The 20683-nt window shown below is 47.4% G+C and overlaps 1 protein-coding gene across 4 annotated transcripts in view; it reads right to left on the bottom strand.

The window, feature by feature from the left end:
• Window positions 1–6283: 6283 nt before the first annotated feature.
• VPS26C (VPS26 endosomal protein sorting factor C) overlaps window positions 6284–20683 on the bottom strand; it is a 28977-nt gene continuing 14577 nt past the window's right edge. The window contains exons 2-8 of one of the 4 annotated variants that reach the window (XM_080919148.1): window positions 20441–20584; window positions 18960–19109; window positions 13626–13706; window positions 12585–12659; window positions 10465–10615; window positions 9890–10042; window positions 6284–7490 (exon numbers count right to left, since the gene is read on the bottom strand). In XM_080919148.1, the coding sequence (XP_080775274.1) occupies window positions 7408–7490; window positions 9890–10042; window positions 10465–10615; window positions 12585–12659; window positions 13626–13706; window positions 18960–19109; window positions 20441–20584 (837 nt within the window). In that variant the 3' untranslated portion in view covers window positions 6284–7407. The remainder of the gene's footprint in view (window positions 7491–9889; window positions 10043–10464; window positions 10616–12584; window positions 12660–13625; window positions 13707–18959; window positions 19110–20440; window positions 20585–20683) is intronic. The other 3 variants (XM_080919149.1, XM_080919150.1, XM_080919151.1) reach the window with 3 other exon arrangements.

Raw genomic sequence — 20683 nt, 5'->3', positions numbered from 1 at the left:
TCATGTTCTGTTCTTAACATATAGAATGCAGTCATGACCAGTGTTTTAGTATCCATGTCTAGTTCTGTCCTCTGTGTTCTTTCTGGTCAGTTTTTATTACCACCCTCCCCCATAATGCCCTCCCCCACAACCCCTCCCCCAGAATGCCCTCCCCCACAACCCCTCCCCCAGAATGCCCTCCCCCATAATATGTCATATTCCCTGCCCCTTTGCATGCCCGAGTTTTTGGTTTTTAATTTCAGTGTGACTAAGTTAGTGTGCTTAGAACAAGTATAGATGCCCACACGGCAGGGAAGGGCGAACTATGAAACCTCACCTCAGCTGGCGTCTGAAGGCGGCAGGCAAGCTGTGCCCCCCTGACCTAACTTGGCTCCTACAAGTTTTCTTACATGTGCGCAGTGAGTGAGCCACACTGACACCCTTAGTCAAAGGCTCAGGGCCGTCCTTGCTGTGCGTCCTGCTGTTAGTTTCATCTCAAGGGGTCAAGCAACTTTAGATCTGTGGATTTCTGCCCGTATCCTAAAGCTTTTCCTCATGCCAGGCTTTAAAAGGAGGCATTTTCTACCTCAGAAGGCTTCCTCGTGTCAGGTCAGTGTGACCAACGTGGATACAGGTCATTGAGCTGCTCAGAGTTGCTGCTCTGACAGGGCCACTGTGGAGCAGATGGAGGGCTGGGGCAGGGGAAATGACTGCAGGTATTGAAGTCCAGGGTCCGCGGTTTCTCTCCTAAGTTTCTGCCACCATTAACCGAAGCAGTGCAATGGTCACCAGACTGGGCACAAGCCCTGAGAGTAGAATCATCGAGGACCTTTCCTGAGGGCTGAGAGCCAGAAATCAGGGAGGGCAGGAGAAATGGGCTGGCTCTCTCCTGCCTGCTGTTCTTGTAGCCTTCTCTCAGAGTTTCTGCTCTGCACTAATAAGACTGGAAGGAACTGCGCCAGAATAGAGTGACAAGGCCAGGCCATGAGTGTCCCAGTTCTGCTGGGATACTTCTGGGTTACAGATAGATCATCAGGAATAACTTACAGACCAGTTCCTACTTACAAGATAAACAACTGAAGCTGAATCGGGGGTTCAAGGCCAGCCTGCACTACATAAGTGAGTTAACAGACAGAAAGAAGGAGTAAGAAAAACAGAAGCCCAGGTTTCAGATGAAACAGATAAAATGCTGTCTCTTGTCTGTGTCACCACACTGATCCTAAATAGTCTCTAATCCCAAGGAAACGCCTGGAGCAATAGAAACTGTTTTTGCTGTTGAGTCTTTACACACAGCACTGGCCAAGACAAAATCCTGAGCTGGGTGTGGGGGAGCCTATCATCTGGTGCTTCTGGGCAACCCCACAAGGTGAATCGTACAAACACGGGCTTTAATGGGAAGAGACCCAGGGAGGAGATGAGAGATGGCTCAGCACCCAGAGGAGCGCCATGTCTGTGGCTCACAGGAGCCTGTGACGCCAGAGACCTGATGTGTCCTGTGTCCGGCCTATTCAAGGCACCTGTAGTCTAGCACACAGAGGTGCACTTGAATGTGATTAAAATCAGAGTGAGATCACTAACATCCAACACCGAGGGGAGAGAGGTTCGATGGATAGTGCCACACTAACCTGTAGCTATAAACAAGAACACTGGGCATTCTGCTGGCAACAGGGCAGAGCTGTTGGTGAGCACATAGAAGAGGAAGGGGCTCTGGCCCCCAGCTGTGAGTGTGTCTCCACAGCAAGCAGAGCAGCAGCCACAGGAGTGGAGAACTACGTGGCTCTTGTCACATTTCAGATGAAAGCCACAGTGGGAAGAAAGGAGAGGAGCCCAGACAACTGACCATAGTCTTCCCAGCATGCACCTGTCGCTAGGTAAGAGAACTAGTTCTGACTAAAATAGCTACTTTGAAATGTCAGCTCTTTTTGGTCCTGCACCTTGGTACTCAGTGTTTGATCTTGGTCTGCTCAAGTCTACCGTGTTTTTTCTGAGTTCCCCATATTGAGAATTTCCCTCTAACTCTCTTCAGGTTGAGCATAACAGCCGGTAGTCTGATCACAGAGCTTTATACACTTGCAGTGAAGCCATGCAGTGGACTTGCAGGAAAATGCTCTGTGTGTTCCGTTTCCCCGTGACAAAATGAGATCTACTTCCATACTTCGACAAATGTCCATCTGGGTGTTTCTGTCCCGATGGTGTATCTTACCCTAGATGAAAGGCCAGGGAGAATGCGACCATCTTCCCAGCACAGGCCCCACCCCATGGCCAGGAGTGCCCGGGTGATTATGCTGCTTCTCTTGGTGGAGATGTGTAACAGTCACTATGACCCAGCATGCTGGCCAGACGCCTGAGTTCACACAGCAAGCCTTCAAGGTTCTTCTTGTGGATGAGGGTTTGCTGAGCTTTACTGTTTGTCCTGGAGTGAGGCCTTTGTCATAGTGTGATCTGTGATGAAGTGTGGTCAAGCTAACTTAGGTTGTGACCCATCTTCTTTTCAGAGCAGTGTGCATCATCTGCACTGACCGCAGGCCCACAGTCGCCCTGGGGTTTCCAGAACGGGGTGCATCCAGTCGTACTAACTGCGGGCCGGACCCTGCTGGGTCTTTTCATGCCTTCTTCTCATTTTGCTTGCCCCACAGATATTTGTTGACTTTCTGTTCTGTGCCTGCCCTGCAGTAGCTATGGGTAATCTGTTGCCCTGAAGTGCTGCTCTGTGCCTGTGAGGTTGCAGGGCTGGTTGGCACACACTGTCCTCACTGTCTATTATAGTTTAAGTGCAAAATGTCCAGAGTCCCATGTGCTTGAATAGCTGCCCCTGCCCCCACTTTCTGGGGACCTTATATAGTTCTAGACTTGGAGCCTAGCAGGTGGACGTAGGCCAGTGAGGGTGCGCATCTGATGGCTGTGAGCAGCCATGCTCCTGTGCGCTCCTCTTTCCTACGTGCCAAGCTGAAGCCCGTGCTGCAGCAGACTAAGCTGTTTCAGATGCCATGTCTTTCCACCGTGAAACACTTCCTGAAACTGAGCCAAAGCAGACCTTTCCCGTGGCCTTTTCCTCTGTCAAGTACTGTCACAGTACTGACGCACCCCTGAGTTCTCGCAAAGGCCATGTCCTCCAGCCAGGCACATCGGAGTAACCTGTGGGTCTCAGGGTCCCTGGCCAGTTACTAGTGAGACGGTTCAGATACTTCAGGCTTTGAGAAGCTACAGCACTTCAGACAGTGCCACCAGCAAAGCCAGGGTGGAGAAGGGAGCTGCGAGCAAAATGACACTGGCTCCATGCAGAGGCCGGCCGGCAGAAAGCCTCGGAGAAGTTCCCGGCCGCCCACTTCTCTCCTGCTTTCCAAACAGACAAGCCTCTTGTGGAGCCTTTTCCTGCTTATGGAGTGCATTAATGTGGATTTCCCGACTTTCTCCTTTATGGTGGGTGAGGACCCACTGTGAGCATGCTGCATAATCTCTATTCATCTGTTCAGAAGCTGACACTGGGTGTAGAACTAGACTGCAGCAGACACGGGTGTGCAGGCGTTTGCAGTGTGCTGACTCAGGTTCCTTCTGGAATATTCAGAAGCAGTCTGGTTGGATCCACTGAGGGTTCTGTTTGTAGTTTTAAGGACATTCATGCTGATTCCCACAGCGGTAGCAGTGGTTTGTATCGCCGTCAGCATTAAGTGTCCCTCTCCGCCATCCTAGGCAGTGAGAAGCTGGGGACAGAGTCTCGTTAGCTTCAACTCACATTCCCGATGGCTGGGGACGCTGAACATATTCACACATGTATTAGCACTTCATCATTTGAGGACTGCTCGTTTGTCATTTTGAGTAGGATTATTAGTTTAATGTTGTAAGTTTTTTTGTATATTCTAGAGACGGCCCACGTTACCTGTTGTCTCAGTGAAGGTCTCTATCCCTGCAGCACACCACAACCTAAAGCAACTTGGGAAGAAAAGGGCGCATGTCAACAAATGACTCCCAGGTCACAGTCTACTATCAGGGAGGAAATCAAGGAGGACTCCTGGCTCTGTTCTATGTGTAGGTGTCTGGTCTGCTGTGGATGTAAGTGTACCACGTGCATATAGTACCCACAGAGGCCAAAGGAAGCACAGTTCCCCTGGAACTGGGATTGTGAATGGTCATGAGCTACCATGTCCGCTCTGAGACCCCAATCCAGGCCAAAGAGCAACAAGTGCTCCTAACTCTGGCCATCTTTCCAGCCCCTCTTGCAGCGTTTTTCAAAGATTTTGGCATTAACTTAAGGTCTGGTTCATTTTGTACTTACTACTGCCCACAGTGGGGGAGGAACGGACACCCATGTTCTGGGCAGCTCTCGGAGCAGACCTTCCTTTCTCCAACATGTTTTCGGGTCCTTTTGTTTAACTTTTAAACTTAACCCAGCTATTCTGGCCTCCAGCCTGCCATGTGGCTAGCTCTATACCTCTCTGCTCTAGCTTCAGTCTGGTCCATCTTTCCCATCTGCGTTGTCTACTTCCGAATCTCCCTAATCTACTCTCCCTCCCCCATCACTCTCTCTGCCCCCAAGTCCCACTTTCGCCTGCCTGTCCGAGCTATTGGCTGTTAGGTCTTTATTACAATCCGTCAGCAGTGAGGACACACCTGACACGTCTTAGGCTGCCTTTCAGCAGGTGAGGAAGGATGGGTATTTACATACAGAAAGCCTGGTGATGGTCATAGAATCACACTGCCGAATTCCTGCCAGCACTTGGCTATTTGCCAGTATAGAGTTAACAGTTGAAAATAAGAGACAAGCCTAAATACAATTTGAGGTAGGTCATCCTGGCCAGCTACTGCTTTATTCAGGTAGTCTGCCTCTCCGACAGTCCCTCTGCATTCGATGGAGGCTCGTGAACTTATTACCAGACAGTACACATTATAATTTTAAAACATTTTAAATTGTATTTGTGCATATGTGTGCACATGGGGAGGTTGCATATGAGCCATGGTGCACATGCACAGGTCAGAGAGTATGCAGGGGCTGGACCACAGGAGTTGTCTCCCAATACCACTCGGGTCCTGGGGATCCACCTCAGGTTATCAGACCTGGCAGCAGGTGCTTTCCTGAGCTCTTTTCTTGCCAGTCCCATGTCAGTGTTATTAGGTTTGTCTTATATATCAAGTTCTCTTTTACAGTTAAATATTTGGCCTTCTTACTTTGTCTTTTGTTAAAGATATGCTAATCAAAGTGTGTGTACTTCACCAAACTGGATTGTCTGGCATTGGGACTAACTGGGTTTGGGATGAAAACCATTAGAAGTCTGTTGATGGAGGTGACAGCACCAGGAGCCGTCCCCAGCTCCAGGTCCTCCTCCTTCTGTGTAGAACGGTGCTGTCACCTTACTGTATCTGTGTGACCGTCATCAACAGCTTTGCTTCCACACAGTGGCCTCTGTTTCTCAGTGAGCACCGCAGCTGCTCGGGTAGGCGGAGGGACACTGGCCCAGAAGATACTCTGTCTCACTACCGTGGTTAGCTCTGACAGGCAACTGGACCACAGAACACTCGGACTGAAGGCCCTGCTTTCGAAGGTGTTACACAGAGGACTGTTCTGCTGGGTCATTTTCATCTTTACTCACAATTCCAAAGGAGATGAACTGCGATGATAGATTTTACTATGACACAGATTGTCATTGTCTTGGATAAAAACCAACTGGGAATTACATAAAGTGGCTTCAGTGTTTCCCATTCACGATGTACTCATAACGTTCCCATGAAGAGAGCGACATTCACTGTAGCAGTGACTACATACTGTAATTCTTAGCTGGGGTAATACTGGGCTCAACACAAGCTGTAGCTTGAGCAAGTCACTGCTTCCTGCATAGCTGTGAAGCAGGAATGCTAAACTGCTGTCAGAAGGCTGCTACAACTAAAGCGCACTGGTGTTCCGGAGGTACCTGAAGGAAGTCAGAACCCATGTGTGCTTAGGCTTGGGCTCTCTATTCATGTAGACAGTCACTTCATCCCTAGAAGGACTCTTGGTAACTGGAAGATCTGGCAACCCTGAACCCTGCACACCCTTACGTCCAGCCAGTGGGCTGCTGTCCAAGTCAGCCAAACATGTCAGGTTTGCTTATTAACATGGTGGCAACTCAGGTCAAGAAAAGGAAAGAGAGGCCAGCGTGAGGCCTGGGGCTGGACTGCTGAGGGCTGGATGCCATCATCCACATAGCAGGGCAGCCGACGGCACTTCAGGCAATAATTACTGAGAGGCACTCATCACGGTTCTAAATGTTTACTGAAGAAGTTATGTAACAATATGCTGTCCAAACCATTTTTAAAATTTGTTTAGCTTTCTTTATTCATTAAAAATATTATATAGTCAAAGATGAGTTTTCCTTACAGACTCACCAGAAAGTATGGCCCACATTTTTGGGTACTAGATCATTGGTTGTATCAAGGATAGGTATGAGGAAGCAAAAATACACTCGCTGGCAAACCACTGTCAGGTGACTCAGCTAAGTCTTCTCAGTTTCTCCACAAGGCCCCAGGAGCAGTATCCCAGTTCCCCTAAGAACAGTGGGAGAGCCAAGCAGGCTGTCGGTCAGGGCCTGCTTTGCTTAGGCCCGCCCTTAGGCCTGCCCCGAAGAACCTGTCAAGGCAGGCCAGCTGGTGCAGTGTGTTCAATGACTGTGACAACAGGACAACAGCAGGACTGGGAGGAACACCCGCTCTACACAGTGTAGTGCAAGGCTAAAGGAAAACAGGCTTCAGGCCAAAATCCCAGCCTCAAAGCGCATGTGCCCCAGGAGGTGAGAGACAGGCCACAGCCACTGTCATTCAGCGTGGTGTCCTGTCGCTTAGAACCCACTACTAACCAGCAGCCAGTGCGCAGTGTGTGCGGCACCTTGCCTTTCAGTACCTTCTGGGAATGTGCACATTGAGTGTGTACCAGCCACACTGCAAACACTGCAGGACAACCGCCTCTGCCAGTCCATCTATGACAACAGTAACTACCTGCTCTTCTCTATTCCTTTCCCTAAAATCCACAAGTTCTAGTGAAACATTATCAAGATGTCAAGACGGGAACAGCTCTGTTTTTCCAGATGAAGTCGCTGTCACTCCTGGACGGGATCACAGACTCATCAAAGAGCGAGCTGGCTGCTGACTCTGCTGCCAGGAGTCTGGGCCAGATGGAGAGGCTCCCTTCTGCCTCCACAGTCTCACTAGGCAGCAAATCTTAAAGGCGGACACACTGTAACGAACCTGAGAAGAAACAGGCACATCTGGAGCCATCGGGAGTGTTGCCTGGGATCCTGTGGATCTCCAAATGTAAGGGCTGAGGCAGGGCACCTGCAGGGACAAGCTCTGAGGCGATGAGAAGGCATCACGAAGATGTAAGCTGCTGACATGGTGCCTGTGAGCAGGTGACTGAGTCAATGTCCGTGCGGCCACTCTGGCTGTCCCCTTCCTGCAGCTGGACTATGTCCGACAGAGCTTCAGGGGGAAGTTCTCAGTGATGAGGTGGTCACCATGAAGAAGGACTACCACATTCACCTCAAACTCTGCAGGGAAGAAAGAGATGCGCACTCCCACTGAGCACTGGAAACCAGTCTAACAGTGAGTCAGTGTTCAAGTGCTACGTGGGATTCTGGACTTCTGTCCCAGGCAGTGTCTCCCTGCACTTTCTGTAGGACCACTGAGGCCCCGTACTGATGACTACACTATTAACTTCTCTAACTAGCTCTGTCTTGTCAGCTAGGGCAAAGGAGTACCACACAACTACTCAACAGTATCTTTCATTTTCTCACAAGAATTCTAGAACCAGGTGATGCCGGCACCACCTTTAACCCCAGCTCTCAGAAGGCTCTGAGTTGAAGACCAGCCTGCTCCACAGTCTTCCAGGACAGCCAGAGCTGTGAAGAGAAAACCCCGTCTCATAAAATGAGAGGGCACAGGGAGACAGGCAGAGAGAGAGAATTCTAAAGTCCTTTCAAACAGTTGAGCCTTTACTGTATTTCTGCCTTGTCTTCAATGGAGTACTAGGTCTGAACTGTGTACAGCTGGCAGTCTCCAAGTGAGACACATTCCTTAGACACAGCATATGGTTCAAGCCAGGCTGAGCTGCTCACACCTGTAATTCCAGCACCTGAGATGCTGAGGCAGGAGGAAGGCAATGAGCCTACAGGGCCTGAGCTACATGGTCAGTTCCGGTCTGGTCTAGGCAACAAAAGAAGACCTTGGTGGGTTTGTTATTTAACAAAGGAAAACAGCACACAGTTAATTCAATTGTTGTTCATGGAAATCAGCTAAGGAGACATTTGTTGAAACATTGTTTTTACATTTTTGTAGACAAGATTTTCTTCTCTCTTTTTATTGTTTTTTTCCCCTTTTTAGCTTTTATGGGTAAAGATCAAAACACGGGATGTATGTGAAGAAGAAAACATCCTAAACAAAAATGAGCGCCCCCTTATTTTTGCCAGTATGGGCAAAGAGGTGCCTGGCACCATACTTCAGAAACAGCTCTGACTAGGGCTTTAGGGCACACATAGACCCATACACTCGGAGAAGCATTTGTCCAGCTTCAGGCACCAAGGCACATAGAGGCTCCCGGATCTGTGGTAGAGCGAGCTGGGGCTATGGTGATTCGGAAGCCCTCTGAGGCCAGGCAGTGCATGGCATGGCAGGCTCTCTGCAGAGGCACTGTGTGAAGCTGCACAGTTATATCCAGGGTTGGAATTGGAAAGCTCCAGATGCTGGGGCTGCAAGTGAGACTTCTGCCAAGGAGAGCAGCAGGCAAGAGAGCTGGTCACTGAGAGCCATTACGTTTGCTGCATGTACTAGAACTGGACAGCTGGGACCACCCAAAGCTCACGCAGCCCAGATGCTGGACATAGTGACAAAACAGGAGAGTCTGACCTGCGAGCTTTAGTATCGCGTTGATTCCATTTTCCTTTGCTCTGGCCCTGTTGTTGCTCCCCTTTCTGAATGGGAATGTTTGTTCTATGCTATATGTCTGTAGAAGGGCTGCGAGTCTGAGTCTCAGAGAAACTCTGTTCTTTAAACCAGTGTTAAACTTGTTAAGATTGGGCTGGAGAGATGGCTCAGAGGTTAAGAGCACTGGCTGCTCTTCCACAGGTCCTGAGTTCAGTTCCCAGCAACCACATGGTGGCTCACAACCATCATGACCATGAGATCTGATGCCCTTTTCTGGTGTGTCTGAGGACAGCTACAGTGTGCTCATGTACATAAAATAAAAATAAATAAATCTTAAAAAAAAAAAAAAAAGATAATCACTATTAAGCTTGTTAAGATCATGGGAAATTTTAAGTTGAAACAAATGCTACTGTAAAACCACGTGGTGTTTTGCTGTCAGAGACTGTGGCTAATCTTATTTTCACCTTAACCAGATTTGGAATCTTGTAAGAGACACACCTCTGGGTATATCTTCAGGGGAATTTCTAGAGATGTTTAACTGAGGAGGGAAAGCCTACCTTGAACATGGGTGGCACCATCCATGGGGAAGAAACAGAAAAATCAAGACGGCAAACCAATGACAGCATTTCTCTGACACCTGGTCTATCCAGATGTGAGTGAGCGACCTCCTATAGTCATGGCTTTTCCACCACAATGAACTCAAGTCCTGACGTATGACTCACGAGAAGCCTGTCTTCCTTAGGTTGTTTCCTGTTAGACATTTAGTTGAATGCTACTTATTTTACAATTGTCAAAGCTTTGCCTATAGATTCGTGGTATTTTTGCTTGGCTCACGGCTGACTTGGGATAGGGCCTTGCAGCGGCCTCTACTGCCTGCACGCACAACGTCTTACTTTTTTTTTAATTTTTGAGTCATCAAGAAGCTGAATGCTGTGGGCTGTGAGGAATACAGCCCTGTGTGCAAGGTACTTCTTCCCTGAGGCCCACACCCTTCCCAGACGACACAGGCTACGCCTGGACTGCTTACCCACTTTGAAGTTGGTGGTCTCCAGTGTTGGACAGGTGAACAGTCTTGGGAAGACCATGTGTAGGGGGATGGAAAGGTTCCTACAAATGTCCCCATCAGCAATTTGAATATTTTGAATCTCTGTGGCATCTCGTGCATAGCCTTCTGCACACCCTGGAGAAAGAGGACACATCATGGGGTCGGAACACCATGACACCAAAGCAAGGGCAAGAGACTGTTCAATACTGTGTCCATCAGCACCAACACATTCACCCACTTCTCCAGTTTCTTCTTCAGGACTGGGAGTTACCTTCTCTTCTACTCCGCATGTCCTCAAACATCACCACACTGGTTTTACAATGCTCCCAAGACTTGAGATGCTGGGACCTAATTAGTATTTTAGTGATTGTCTACAAGTGGGCATTTTGGGGTGAGCAGGCCACAGGGGCCATCAGAACAGCTGTTACAATAATAAGGTCTCTGGTACAACTGCTCTGTTACGATGTGATGTCCTCTACCAGGTTACGAGACCAGGAAGGGATGTCTTAGTAGTCGACAGTGCACGTATAGACACCCAGATCCGCTAGCAGTCTTACCACAGGTCTCCACCCGGACCAACTGAAGCTCGATGCTCCGGATAGCAGCATCCGAGTGCTCCACCACCAGCTCTCCGGTCAGGGGCTGCGTGATAGCACAGTTAGTGGAGTTCAGATGTCCTCTAATGAGGAATTTGGGAAGTGAAGCCCTCTACAGAGAACAGAGACAAAGACATCAGAACAGAAAGAAAGGAGGCCGTCACTTATTCCAGTTGCACTGGTGCAAATAAGAACTAAAAACCAAGCTGAGCAATTTTGTTCCATAAACCATGGAAACTGCTTTCCAAAACAAGCAGGAATAATGGCCATTTCATCGTGCAGTGGACTCCAGACTGACTCATGAGCCACCCTCTGCACACAGAAGAGACAGACAGACATGGCCAGCTCACTCAGAATCAACTCCCTGCTTACATGGACTGAAAAAGCTCTTTCAGGCAACAAGACATAAAATGTACAAGCCTTGGAGTTGAGAAGGGTGTTTAAGGACAGCCAGCCCCTCAACCCCAGGTCACAAAAGAAAAAATGTTAAGAAAATAGGAAAAGGTAGTCAGTTTTTAAAGTGTTCCCAATTAGGCAAGTTTGAGAAGCCAATGATTTTCATTTCAAGGATACTGAAAGCAGTTTTTCTCAATTCCTGATGAAAAGCTTTGGGACTGTTTCTCTGTAGACAGGAAGTTGGCTGAGGGGAACTGGCCCTAGCACTGAAGGAAAATAGTTATACAGTCATTTCAGGAGTCTTTATTTCTATTATGTTTCACTATCCAGAAGAAACAACATAAGCCTCAACTTTAAAATCATTTGGAATTTGTACTTGCGTATGTGTAGAATTTAAAAATTTCTGGTAACCACATTAAAAACTGTCAACAGTGTATCTAAAATGTTATCACTTCTGCAAGTAGTCAATATGAGAAACAAGAGTAACGGCACCGTGGAGTTCTGGCTTCAGTTTCTAGCACCACATCAACCAGGCATGGTAGCACACATGTGCCCTCTTACCACTCAAGAAGTGGAGGCAGGAAGACCAGAAGTTCAAAGTTACCTTCAACTAAATAACTGAAGGCCCATCTGGAATACATGAGACTGTCAAAAAGGCTGGTAGAGGATAGTTTTATTAATAAATCTACACCAAAGATTGTCAAGTATACACGAAGAACCAATATTTGGAGAAGATAGAAGCAAGGGAAAGAGGACTCTGCCCCACACACGGGCTATGTCCCTGTCAGGAGGGACATGTGCGGCACAGGTAAGGAAGCTGTGTCTGCAGAAGACAACTTGGAGGGATACAAGGTCTGGAGAAAACGCTTCACAAGGGAGAGAATCTGTCTGGCCCTAAGACACAATGGCTACTTCCTTCCAGAGCCTTCTGAAAAGACTCCTATGACAGAATGAAATCGGCTATGACTGCAGTGCTCCAAAGCTCCCAGACTTGCCTTCAACCCACTTATAAGAATGAGCAAAATGCAGCACTGAGTAAAGAATCCAGGCTCTATCTAGGAGAAAGCTGTAGACAAAACAATATTGCTCGCTCTGACACAGACTCATTTACTAAAAAACAAAAACTGGAGAAGTTCTCTGGTAGTGGAGCAGAGTCCTAACCCAAGCAGGCTGGCTACAGTGGTGGGCTGGGCCAAAGTAACGCACTGCCTGTTACAGATACTCAAGCATCCTTGGTTCGGCTGGTGTCGCCTGATGCTTACATCCTTGCTGTTCACTGCCATGAACAGTTCTGGGTCTGAATGGGATGCCAGCGAGAGACCAGGCCCAGTGTCAACCATGACTACTAAGGGAAATAAGAAGCAGGCACGGGGGCAGCAGCAGTGGGGCGGAGGTGCACACCTGCAGTCAGAGGTGATGGCTGGAGCAGGTCTGAGCAATGTGGCAAGATATAATCATTGCATGAAAAGATTAGAAGCATGTGAGGGACTTTTGAAAAGTACTCTTTTTTTTCTAAGTAATTAGTGAGCTCAACATGAAATCAATTTGAAAACAGCTCTTGGATACAAACACCATTGGAAACCACTGTACATGACAATTCTCAACTGAAGAACTAGGCAGTAGCTGGTCACTGGCTCAAATCATCAGGAAAGCCACAGCACACAAGTGTCACTGAGATACAGTACCTCTTTGACATTCTGCAACGTTTCTGGGGTGATCGTGAAGTCAACAGGACTTGGGGTCAACTTCCCCTTCTGAGGCTGAAATGGAGGTAAAATCATAGTGAGCAGGGTAAAGGCCATGGGTGGAACAGCTTTTCCCTCCCAAATGCTCGGCAGCCCGGGAAAACCAAGGAGAAGGGCTTGGTGCTGAGTGCAGTGCTGGGGTCTGGTGGCCTCTGCCCAGCACTGATGGTAATGACATACTGAGTAGCTGGTCGGAACTGGTCGGAACTGGTTGGAACTGCTTGTAGGCTAACATGGGCGTTATACCCCTGCCCTGCTCCTCAGAGCTCCCTGAGAGGTTATGGAACAGGCTTTATCAGCCCCTGAAGGCCTCAGAACATGTTCCTGAGGCAGCTCTCCAGCCAAGGTGGGGGCTCTTCCATGGTCCTTCACGCTAACTCAGCCCTGGAACTCCTTAGACGCAGGACTTGGATGGAGGGAACAGCAGGATGTAGAGACAGACTGGCCTCCATGAGACTGCACCCAGTAAGGCCTGAGTGCACTGGGATGTATCTGTCACCATGTTACTCCGAGGGAAAGGTGTTGATCTGGTGTGAGCATGTAGGCTATGGAGGAGTTCCTATGAACCCCACTGGCTGCAGCAGTGGTGGCATGGGACTAACTACCCAGGCTGGCCTGGAAAGGTAAGAAGTATGCAGATCAGACAGACACAGGCCTGAGCATCTCATATGTTCACATGGGGCATTGAGTGCCAACCAAGGATGAGAGCAATTTCTCTATGGTGTGTTTGCCGCAGCAACTGTGAGGGCCAAGATGGGTATCGCCTTTGCAGAGATGGAACCGTGTGCTTACTGCTGTTGTGAAGTGGGGATTCCCTAGAGTGAGGCACAGCCTCTTAAGCCCACTGCTCTGTAAAGATGGTGCTCATGCTTCTGGGCTCAGCAGATGTTCATGTTTCCTGCCAGACCCCACTTATGGACTTGTGAACAGGTGCTATCCCACACCTCACAAGAGAACACAGGGCCCCAAGATGAGGCTTACAGCAGAGTGAACGATGAATTCACAGGTCTTGGTCAGGTCCTTGGCCAACAGGGACCGCCGCATGTCACAGCGCAGTGTATACTAGTAGAGAAGCAGGAGACAAATGTCATCTCAGTGGGCTTTGTTCTTACCTAGACACAACATCCAAAGTGACAAGTAGTCAACATATTTAAGGTCCCTTTGGCCAATGGATGTGTTTCATGCAGTCAATATACACAAGAAAAATTAAATGTGCAAAGTAAAGACATCTCTAAACAACACACATAGCTGTTTCCACAACCAGGGTGTGGAGAGGGTAGAACAAAAGCTAAAGGGTAGAAGTGGGGACACAGGAAACACTAGCTTTACACTTGGCTTGTCATTGTGGTGTAGCTACTAAGCTTACTTAAGTGTGGACAGGAACTGTGGCCTCAAATCATGGCCACGAGCTGAAGATGCTCAGAAACCAACCCCAGTTTGAGACTTTAGAAAAAAAATGAGGGGCAGTTGGGCATTGGTTAAGATGTGAATGATTCTGGGTTCCCTTCTCAGCATCATAAATAACCCCCCAGACCCTCATATAATTCCTGTTTAACCAATTCACTTGTTGCTTCAATCATATAGAAAAGACTTTGAATTGTGTCAGAAATAATTTTCTTACCTAGGACCACAAGTATAGCTATGGCTCTTGTAAGAAACTATACTCTTAAGAGCAACTTTTCCACATGAAGTAAGTTTCTCTATATTTGAGATAGTACAGGAAGATAAAACATTTTTATAAAAATCATCTCTTGCCTGCAAGAACCTTAAAATGTATATATGTGTATTTGAAACATATATTCTCTAGTGAGATGGCAATCTGTTCTCCCCACAACAGACAAGCTCAGTGAGGACGTGTGTGTGTGTGTGTGTGTGTGTGTGTGTGTGTGTGTGTGTGTGTTGGGGCACTGCCTCCTGGTCATCATATGCAGTGAGGTAAGCCATCTTCTCTCTAGCTTATCTAGTCTGATTCTTCTCCTAGTCTGGCCTCTACCATCTACCTTTCTCGGTGACTGAGAAGTGCTAGGTCAAGTCAGAACCATTTAAGGAACTGAAGACAGAATTGCCTTTTACTGAGTCTTAGGCCTAGAAGATGGAAGTTGCACTTGCCCAGTGACAGCCAGCTTTGCTCTGACAAGGGAGATATCTTCCTAAGGACAAAGCCTATGTACAGGAAAGCCAAGCTCAAATATTCTGGGGCCCTCTGTTTCCAATCTGACTAAGCCTGGCCTGGAATCTCTGGTTCCATGATACAGGTCTTTGTCAATCTGAGTTCTACAATTTATGAAAGGAAGGAAGTGAGTCACAGGCACCCACTTCAGCCACTATACAAAATGTGAGACCAATAATTTGTAAATGAATGGATCATGAGGTCTGTTGGGAAGGCAGCAAGGTGAAACAAAGACTAACTCCCATGCTATGTTCTAGAGGGAGTCAAGTTCTCTCTACTGTTTCAACTGAATTCCACTCAAGCTGGAGAGATGGCTCAGTGGTCAAAAGCACTTGCTGTTCTTGGAAAGGAACTGGGTTGATTCCCAGTACCCGCATGGTGGATTAAAAGCATCTTTGTTTAGCTCCAGTTCCAGGGACTCTGACACACTCTCTGGCCTCCACGCGCACTCCATGTACACGGTGCAGACACATGCAGACAAACAATAACATTTTTAAGAGTTGTTACTGGTGCTTGCCTTTAACTCCAGCACTAGGGAGGTAGATGCAAGAGGAGCTCTGTGAGTTCAAGGCCAGCCTGGGGTACACAGTGAGATCCAGGACAGCCAAGGCCACCATAAGGATAGTCATCAACTTATGTTCTTCACAGAGGACATTCTGTGTGACAGGCCTGTGCCTGGCTCTTCATGTCATTCTCTTACTAATCTAGCAACAAGGTCAGGCAAGCTGCTGGGGGGTGGGGACACAGAGGTGGGATATAAATTGACAATACCTGCTGACAACAACCTAAACCAAATCCTTATACGGTGTGCTGGTCGGATGGTAACTACTGTCCAGCTCTGCCTGTTGGAAAACCCTTCTTCTTTCTTTGTAACTAACATTCCTAGGTCCTATGGAATGATCCATATGGGGTGAGCTCAGAAGGTCAGAGTATCAGGATGCTAGAAGGTACAATGTCGGATATTTTTTAAGGTTTAGAATTATGTGTTGGTATATGGGTGTCTATGTGCATATGTGTATGTGAAGGAAGCTCACAGAGGCCAGAGGACTGGGATTCCCTGGAGCCAGGATTATAGGCAGCTGTGAGCAGCCAGCTGTGCTAGCTGAACTCTGTTCTCTGCAAGAGCAGTAAGTGCTTTAAATCACTGAGTCATCTCTGCAGCGCTCTCTCTCTCTCTCTCTCTCTCTCTCTCTCTCTCTCTCTCTCCCCTCTCTCTTTCTCTCTCTTTCCCTCTCTCTCTCCTCTCTCTCTCCCCCCTCCTCTCTCTCTCTCTCCCCCCTCTCTCTCTCCTCTCTCTCTCTCTCTCTCTCCCCTCTCTCTCCCCCCCTCTCCTCTTTCTCTCTCTCTCCCTCTCTCTCTCCTCTCTCTCTCTCTCCCCCCTCTCTCTTCCCCCCCTCTCCTCTCTCCTCTCCCCCCCCTCTCTCTCCCCTCTCTCTCTCTCCTCTCCCCCCCTCTCTCTCCCCTCTCCCTCCCTCTCTCCCTCCCTCTCTCTCTCTCTCATACTTTTAACTGCAGAAAGGGTGACTAGACTTTTTGAAAATTTAACTTTGAATATGTGATTTTAGCAGACTCAGTGACACTGCCATTCACCTCTGGCAGATATACAATCTCACCTGTATGGCCACAAGAGCAGAGCTCAGTAAGAAATAACAGGCAAGCCAAGCTTGCAGGTCAGAAATTTAATGCAGGTTACATTTTAAACTCTTTGTCTTTTTGTTTTTTACATTATGCTATTACAATACAACCCCGGTTGTAAAAGAAAAGGTTCTGTCTGTCTATATAAGTTGAGATTATATTAGTGTTTAACAACAAAGCTTTAATTCTGAGTAATGTACTTATGTGCATTAATGTAATTTTCAGAGAAGGCATGGCAAGAAATGGGTGCCATAAATGATGCTCTGGGAATCCCCCTGCTGAGATGAGTCATGAGATCACAAAAAATCACTGTCCTCTCTGGATGATACTTGCTTACTGACAAGCAAGGAGACTAGAGAAAGACTTGTCAAATAAAGGGCAGGGTGGATGGGTAAAATAAAGCAGAAAGCCATAATCCTAGTTTTTATTAAGTATATTTGCTCAAGACAAAATGTACATTTGCATATGAACTAGAATTACTTGAGGGTTTATGTAAGTCTGATAAGAATGGTTAATTGTGGTTCTGTACTGAGGCCTCTGGGTCTGTGGGAATGGATACTGAAGGACGTGCAGACTCTGCAGCTAACCCTGAAATGACTGTAAACAGATCACAGAGGATGGCAGGGCCACGGATGCACGTCCTGGAACCCAGCACTGGGAGATGAGGTGCTGATCAATGCTGAGTCACAATGAGCCCACATAAACCTGAGGTTCTGCCAAGAAGAAACCGCATCTTTACAAAATGGTGAGATATTTGGTGCTGTATAAAGTCATGTCGTAACTGAGGTTAATCCTAAAGTGGTAAAATTTGATGACCAAAGATAAAGTTAGGTAGGGACATCATTAACTCCTCTGGATAATTAGCCACACTCAAATACTCGAATGCACTAAGCGTTCCAGCACATACACAGTCTACACAATCACAGCACATACTCTGCATTTGTATCCTTAGCAGCATCTGGACACGGATGAGACTTCCAACTTAACTGAAAATCAATAAAATAAGTCAGTTTCCTCACTTAAGTGACAATAAACAAAAGAGACTGACCAGAAAATCTGATCTTATTCCAATAAACTTGCTCTGTGTGTGTGTGTGTGTGTGTGTGTGTGTGTGTGTGTGTACACAAATGTGTGTACAGTAACATGATACGGACCATAGTTCACATGTAGAAGTCATAGGACAACTTGGGGAATAAGTTCTTTCTTCCACCATGCAAGTCTTAGAGACAGAGCTCAGACCTAGCAGAAAGCATCCATATTTTACACACACACACACACAGAGAGAGAGAGAGAGAGAGAGACAGAGACAGAGAGAGAGAGACAGAGAGAGAGAAAGAGACAGAGACAGACAGAGACAGAGAGAGAGAGAGAGAGCTGAGGCACCAGAGCCCCCTGGAGCCTGAGTTCCAAGTGGTTGTGAGCAGCCCCATGTGGGTGTCTTCAAGAGCTGCACACAGCCTTCACTGCTGAGCCCTCTCTGACACCATTTTTGTAAGATTTTTTTCATGTGTGTGCATGTTTGTGTCAGCATTCATGTGTGTGCTACTGCTTGAACCAGGTGTGTAACAAAGGACTGAGAACATTTTCTTCATAGAAAGGCAGCCTCTGCAATACAGCACACACACTATGTTATGTGCTTCACCTGGACATTTGCTAACAGTGTGTGAAATTTATGTACGACTAAACCTTTAGTAACCCTTCCAAATGGTTTGACACTTCAAAAATATGCTAGATGAGTGTATTTACTAAGTGAATGCAATCAACTGAAACTTTATTAACAAACCAAAAAACTTTTCCAATCTCTTGACTTGCTGTGCATTCTAAGACTGCAGGGTTTTCTAAGTTAGCAAGGGAGCTAGCTGCCCATGGCAAACTATACAAAAGTACCTTTCTCTGCACTGAATGAAGGAAGGGGCCTCTTCCTCTGGCTGAGTCATGACTGGGCTCTGCTCCTGAGACAATAGCAACTGTGAAAGCCATCCCTCACCAGCAGAGGTAGACAGGAAGTCATAAATCTACTTCCCCTCATTTACAAGGTTTGCTCAATGAAGAACACAGCCTATGTCGAATGAGCAGCCTCTGGGTATTCCACAGAGACACTCATAAGAATAAAGCAGACTGGTTAGTGCTGGTGCCAGAGAGGCTGAAACCTATCTGTGCCCCTGATGGTGTCACTGAGCCCTGAGAAAAATGCAACAGCACAAAGGAACCCTAAGGAAGAAATTAGAGCCACAGGTCATATGCAACACAAGGTCACGGGGCTCACTGTGTGACTTTATGTCACAGCATGTGTGAGGCCCAGGGTTTATAATCTCTAGCTCTGCAAAACAGTAACAGTCATACACAAAATGCCATTTAGGACAAAAGGAGAAAACAATACAGCACACGCACGAGCAGTCTTGGAATCAATCCATCATTAGACTTGAGTTCAGTTATTTCAGTGAGAAAAAATAAACAAGCTAATCTTCAGCAAAAACTCGAGCTGTAAGTAAGCGGGGTTAGGAACTCACCTGAATGTTGACAAACACGCCGTGGTAAGTCTCATACAGGACCTTGCTGCCTTTCACAAGCAGAGGAAACTCAAAGGGAACCTCAGTCTTGCCACTGGGAATCTTTCCTGGCTTCAGCACGTCGATGGTGCTGTTGATAATCTGAATCGGCTGTCAACACAAAGCAGCTTCAGCTATCAGCACACAGTGTGTCCTCTCTGCAGTCCTACTAGCAGCAGGCACACAAAAACACCTGCCGCTCCTGTGTCTGCAGCACAGGCTGGGGCTAGACAAAACCAGCAAGCTGCTGCTTTTAAGTCTGCACAATAATGGCTCGTTTCTTTACCTTTCTTTCTTCCTACACTTAATATGTGTGCCTGTGTCATGTGTGCACATGCTGTCAGCATGCATGTGGGAGTCAGCTGCTCACTGTACTGTGTAGGTTCCATCTCAGTTGTTCAGTAATGATCCTGTCAAGTATTGGAGACTGAGGTGCTACACACAATAGGAACTGAACCCATGAATACCTGTTTCCTGCTCACACACCTCTGGACTGTCCTACCAGCCCTATACGCGCAGTAAGTAAGCAGATCTACCACTGAAGCTGCCTGGCCATCTGGGCCAGCATGTGACCCAGGGCATCTCCCAACACTGCTGCCCCAATTCCCACGGCCCTCAGCCATGGCCTCAGCACTGCAGCCCTGCGGGCAGCAGGGGCCTCTCCTGTAACCCCAGATGCCCACAGAGACTCCTCAGTGGGCTCCATAGAGAAAGAACCAGCACTACCACCCAGGTGCTCCAATTTGTATGCTCTCTTTTTCATTTTATTTTGAGATACAGTCTCCCTGCATAATCCAGACTGGCCTCAAAGTCCTGATTCTCAGACCCTCTGCCTTAGTCTCCAGAGTACTGGGACTACAGCATGCACCACATCTGGATACGTTTATATTCTTGGTTTACCATCACCCCAAGAAAGTTCCTATGGATTAAAATTAGAATGATGCAAAAACATAGGACACTGCTAAACCTAAACAAGTTAAAGTCTTGTTCCTCATAGGATTCCTCAGATAGAGCTCACATGGGCTTCAGGGAAAAGATTTGAGGAACTTTTCTAAATTGGGAGAACTTTCTAAAATATAAACTCTACCAAAATAACAAAAACATAATAAAAGAGCTCCATGCTCCAAGTGTGTCTCACCTCTATGTGAAGTTCAACAGGAGCAGTGTACACAGCTAGCAAAAAGGTTTGATAAGGCAAGGCAAGGGCCACAAGCCACAAGCATTTCTCTGAGAAGCTCTCTCTTGGAGGACTCAAGTCAAAACACACTTCTCCTAATCCCAGATACTAGCCAGGGATATTATACATACAAATATCTGCTAGCAGGACACAGAAGCAACACAAACTCTCACTCTGTAAGGGCTGAAAGTGTGAAGACCATGCCAGTAAAGACAGCTAACAAGACACAGGGTGCACACAAAGCCAGAGCTATGCTGGCTCTTACCTTCACAGAGTTGTAAAAGGCTTCAAACACACCCACACTTTTGGCACTGAGCTGAAGGTTTACAGTCCCTTCCATTGTCAAAGACACTCCCTGGTGCTGGACTGCATCCTTGCTGGAGATGACCACCACACCAGAGAGCATTTCCTAAGGGACACGAGACAGCCTCCAATCAGACCGGCATTCCTTTCTGGAACATCCTGTCTATTCAGAGATTCATAAAGCTCTGAAGAAGATGATTACTGG

Source organism: Micromys minutus (assembly GCF_963924665.1).
Source record: "Micromys minutus genome assembly, chromosome: 7".
Classification (NCBI taxonomy): Eukaryota; Metazoa; Chordata; class Mammalia; order Rodentia; family Muridae; genus Micromys; species Micromys minutus.
This window is presented reverse-complemented; position numbering and strand designations above follow the sequence as displayed.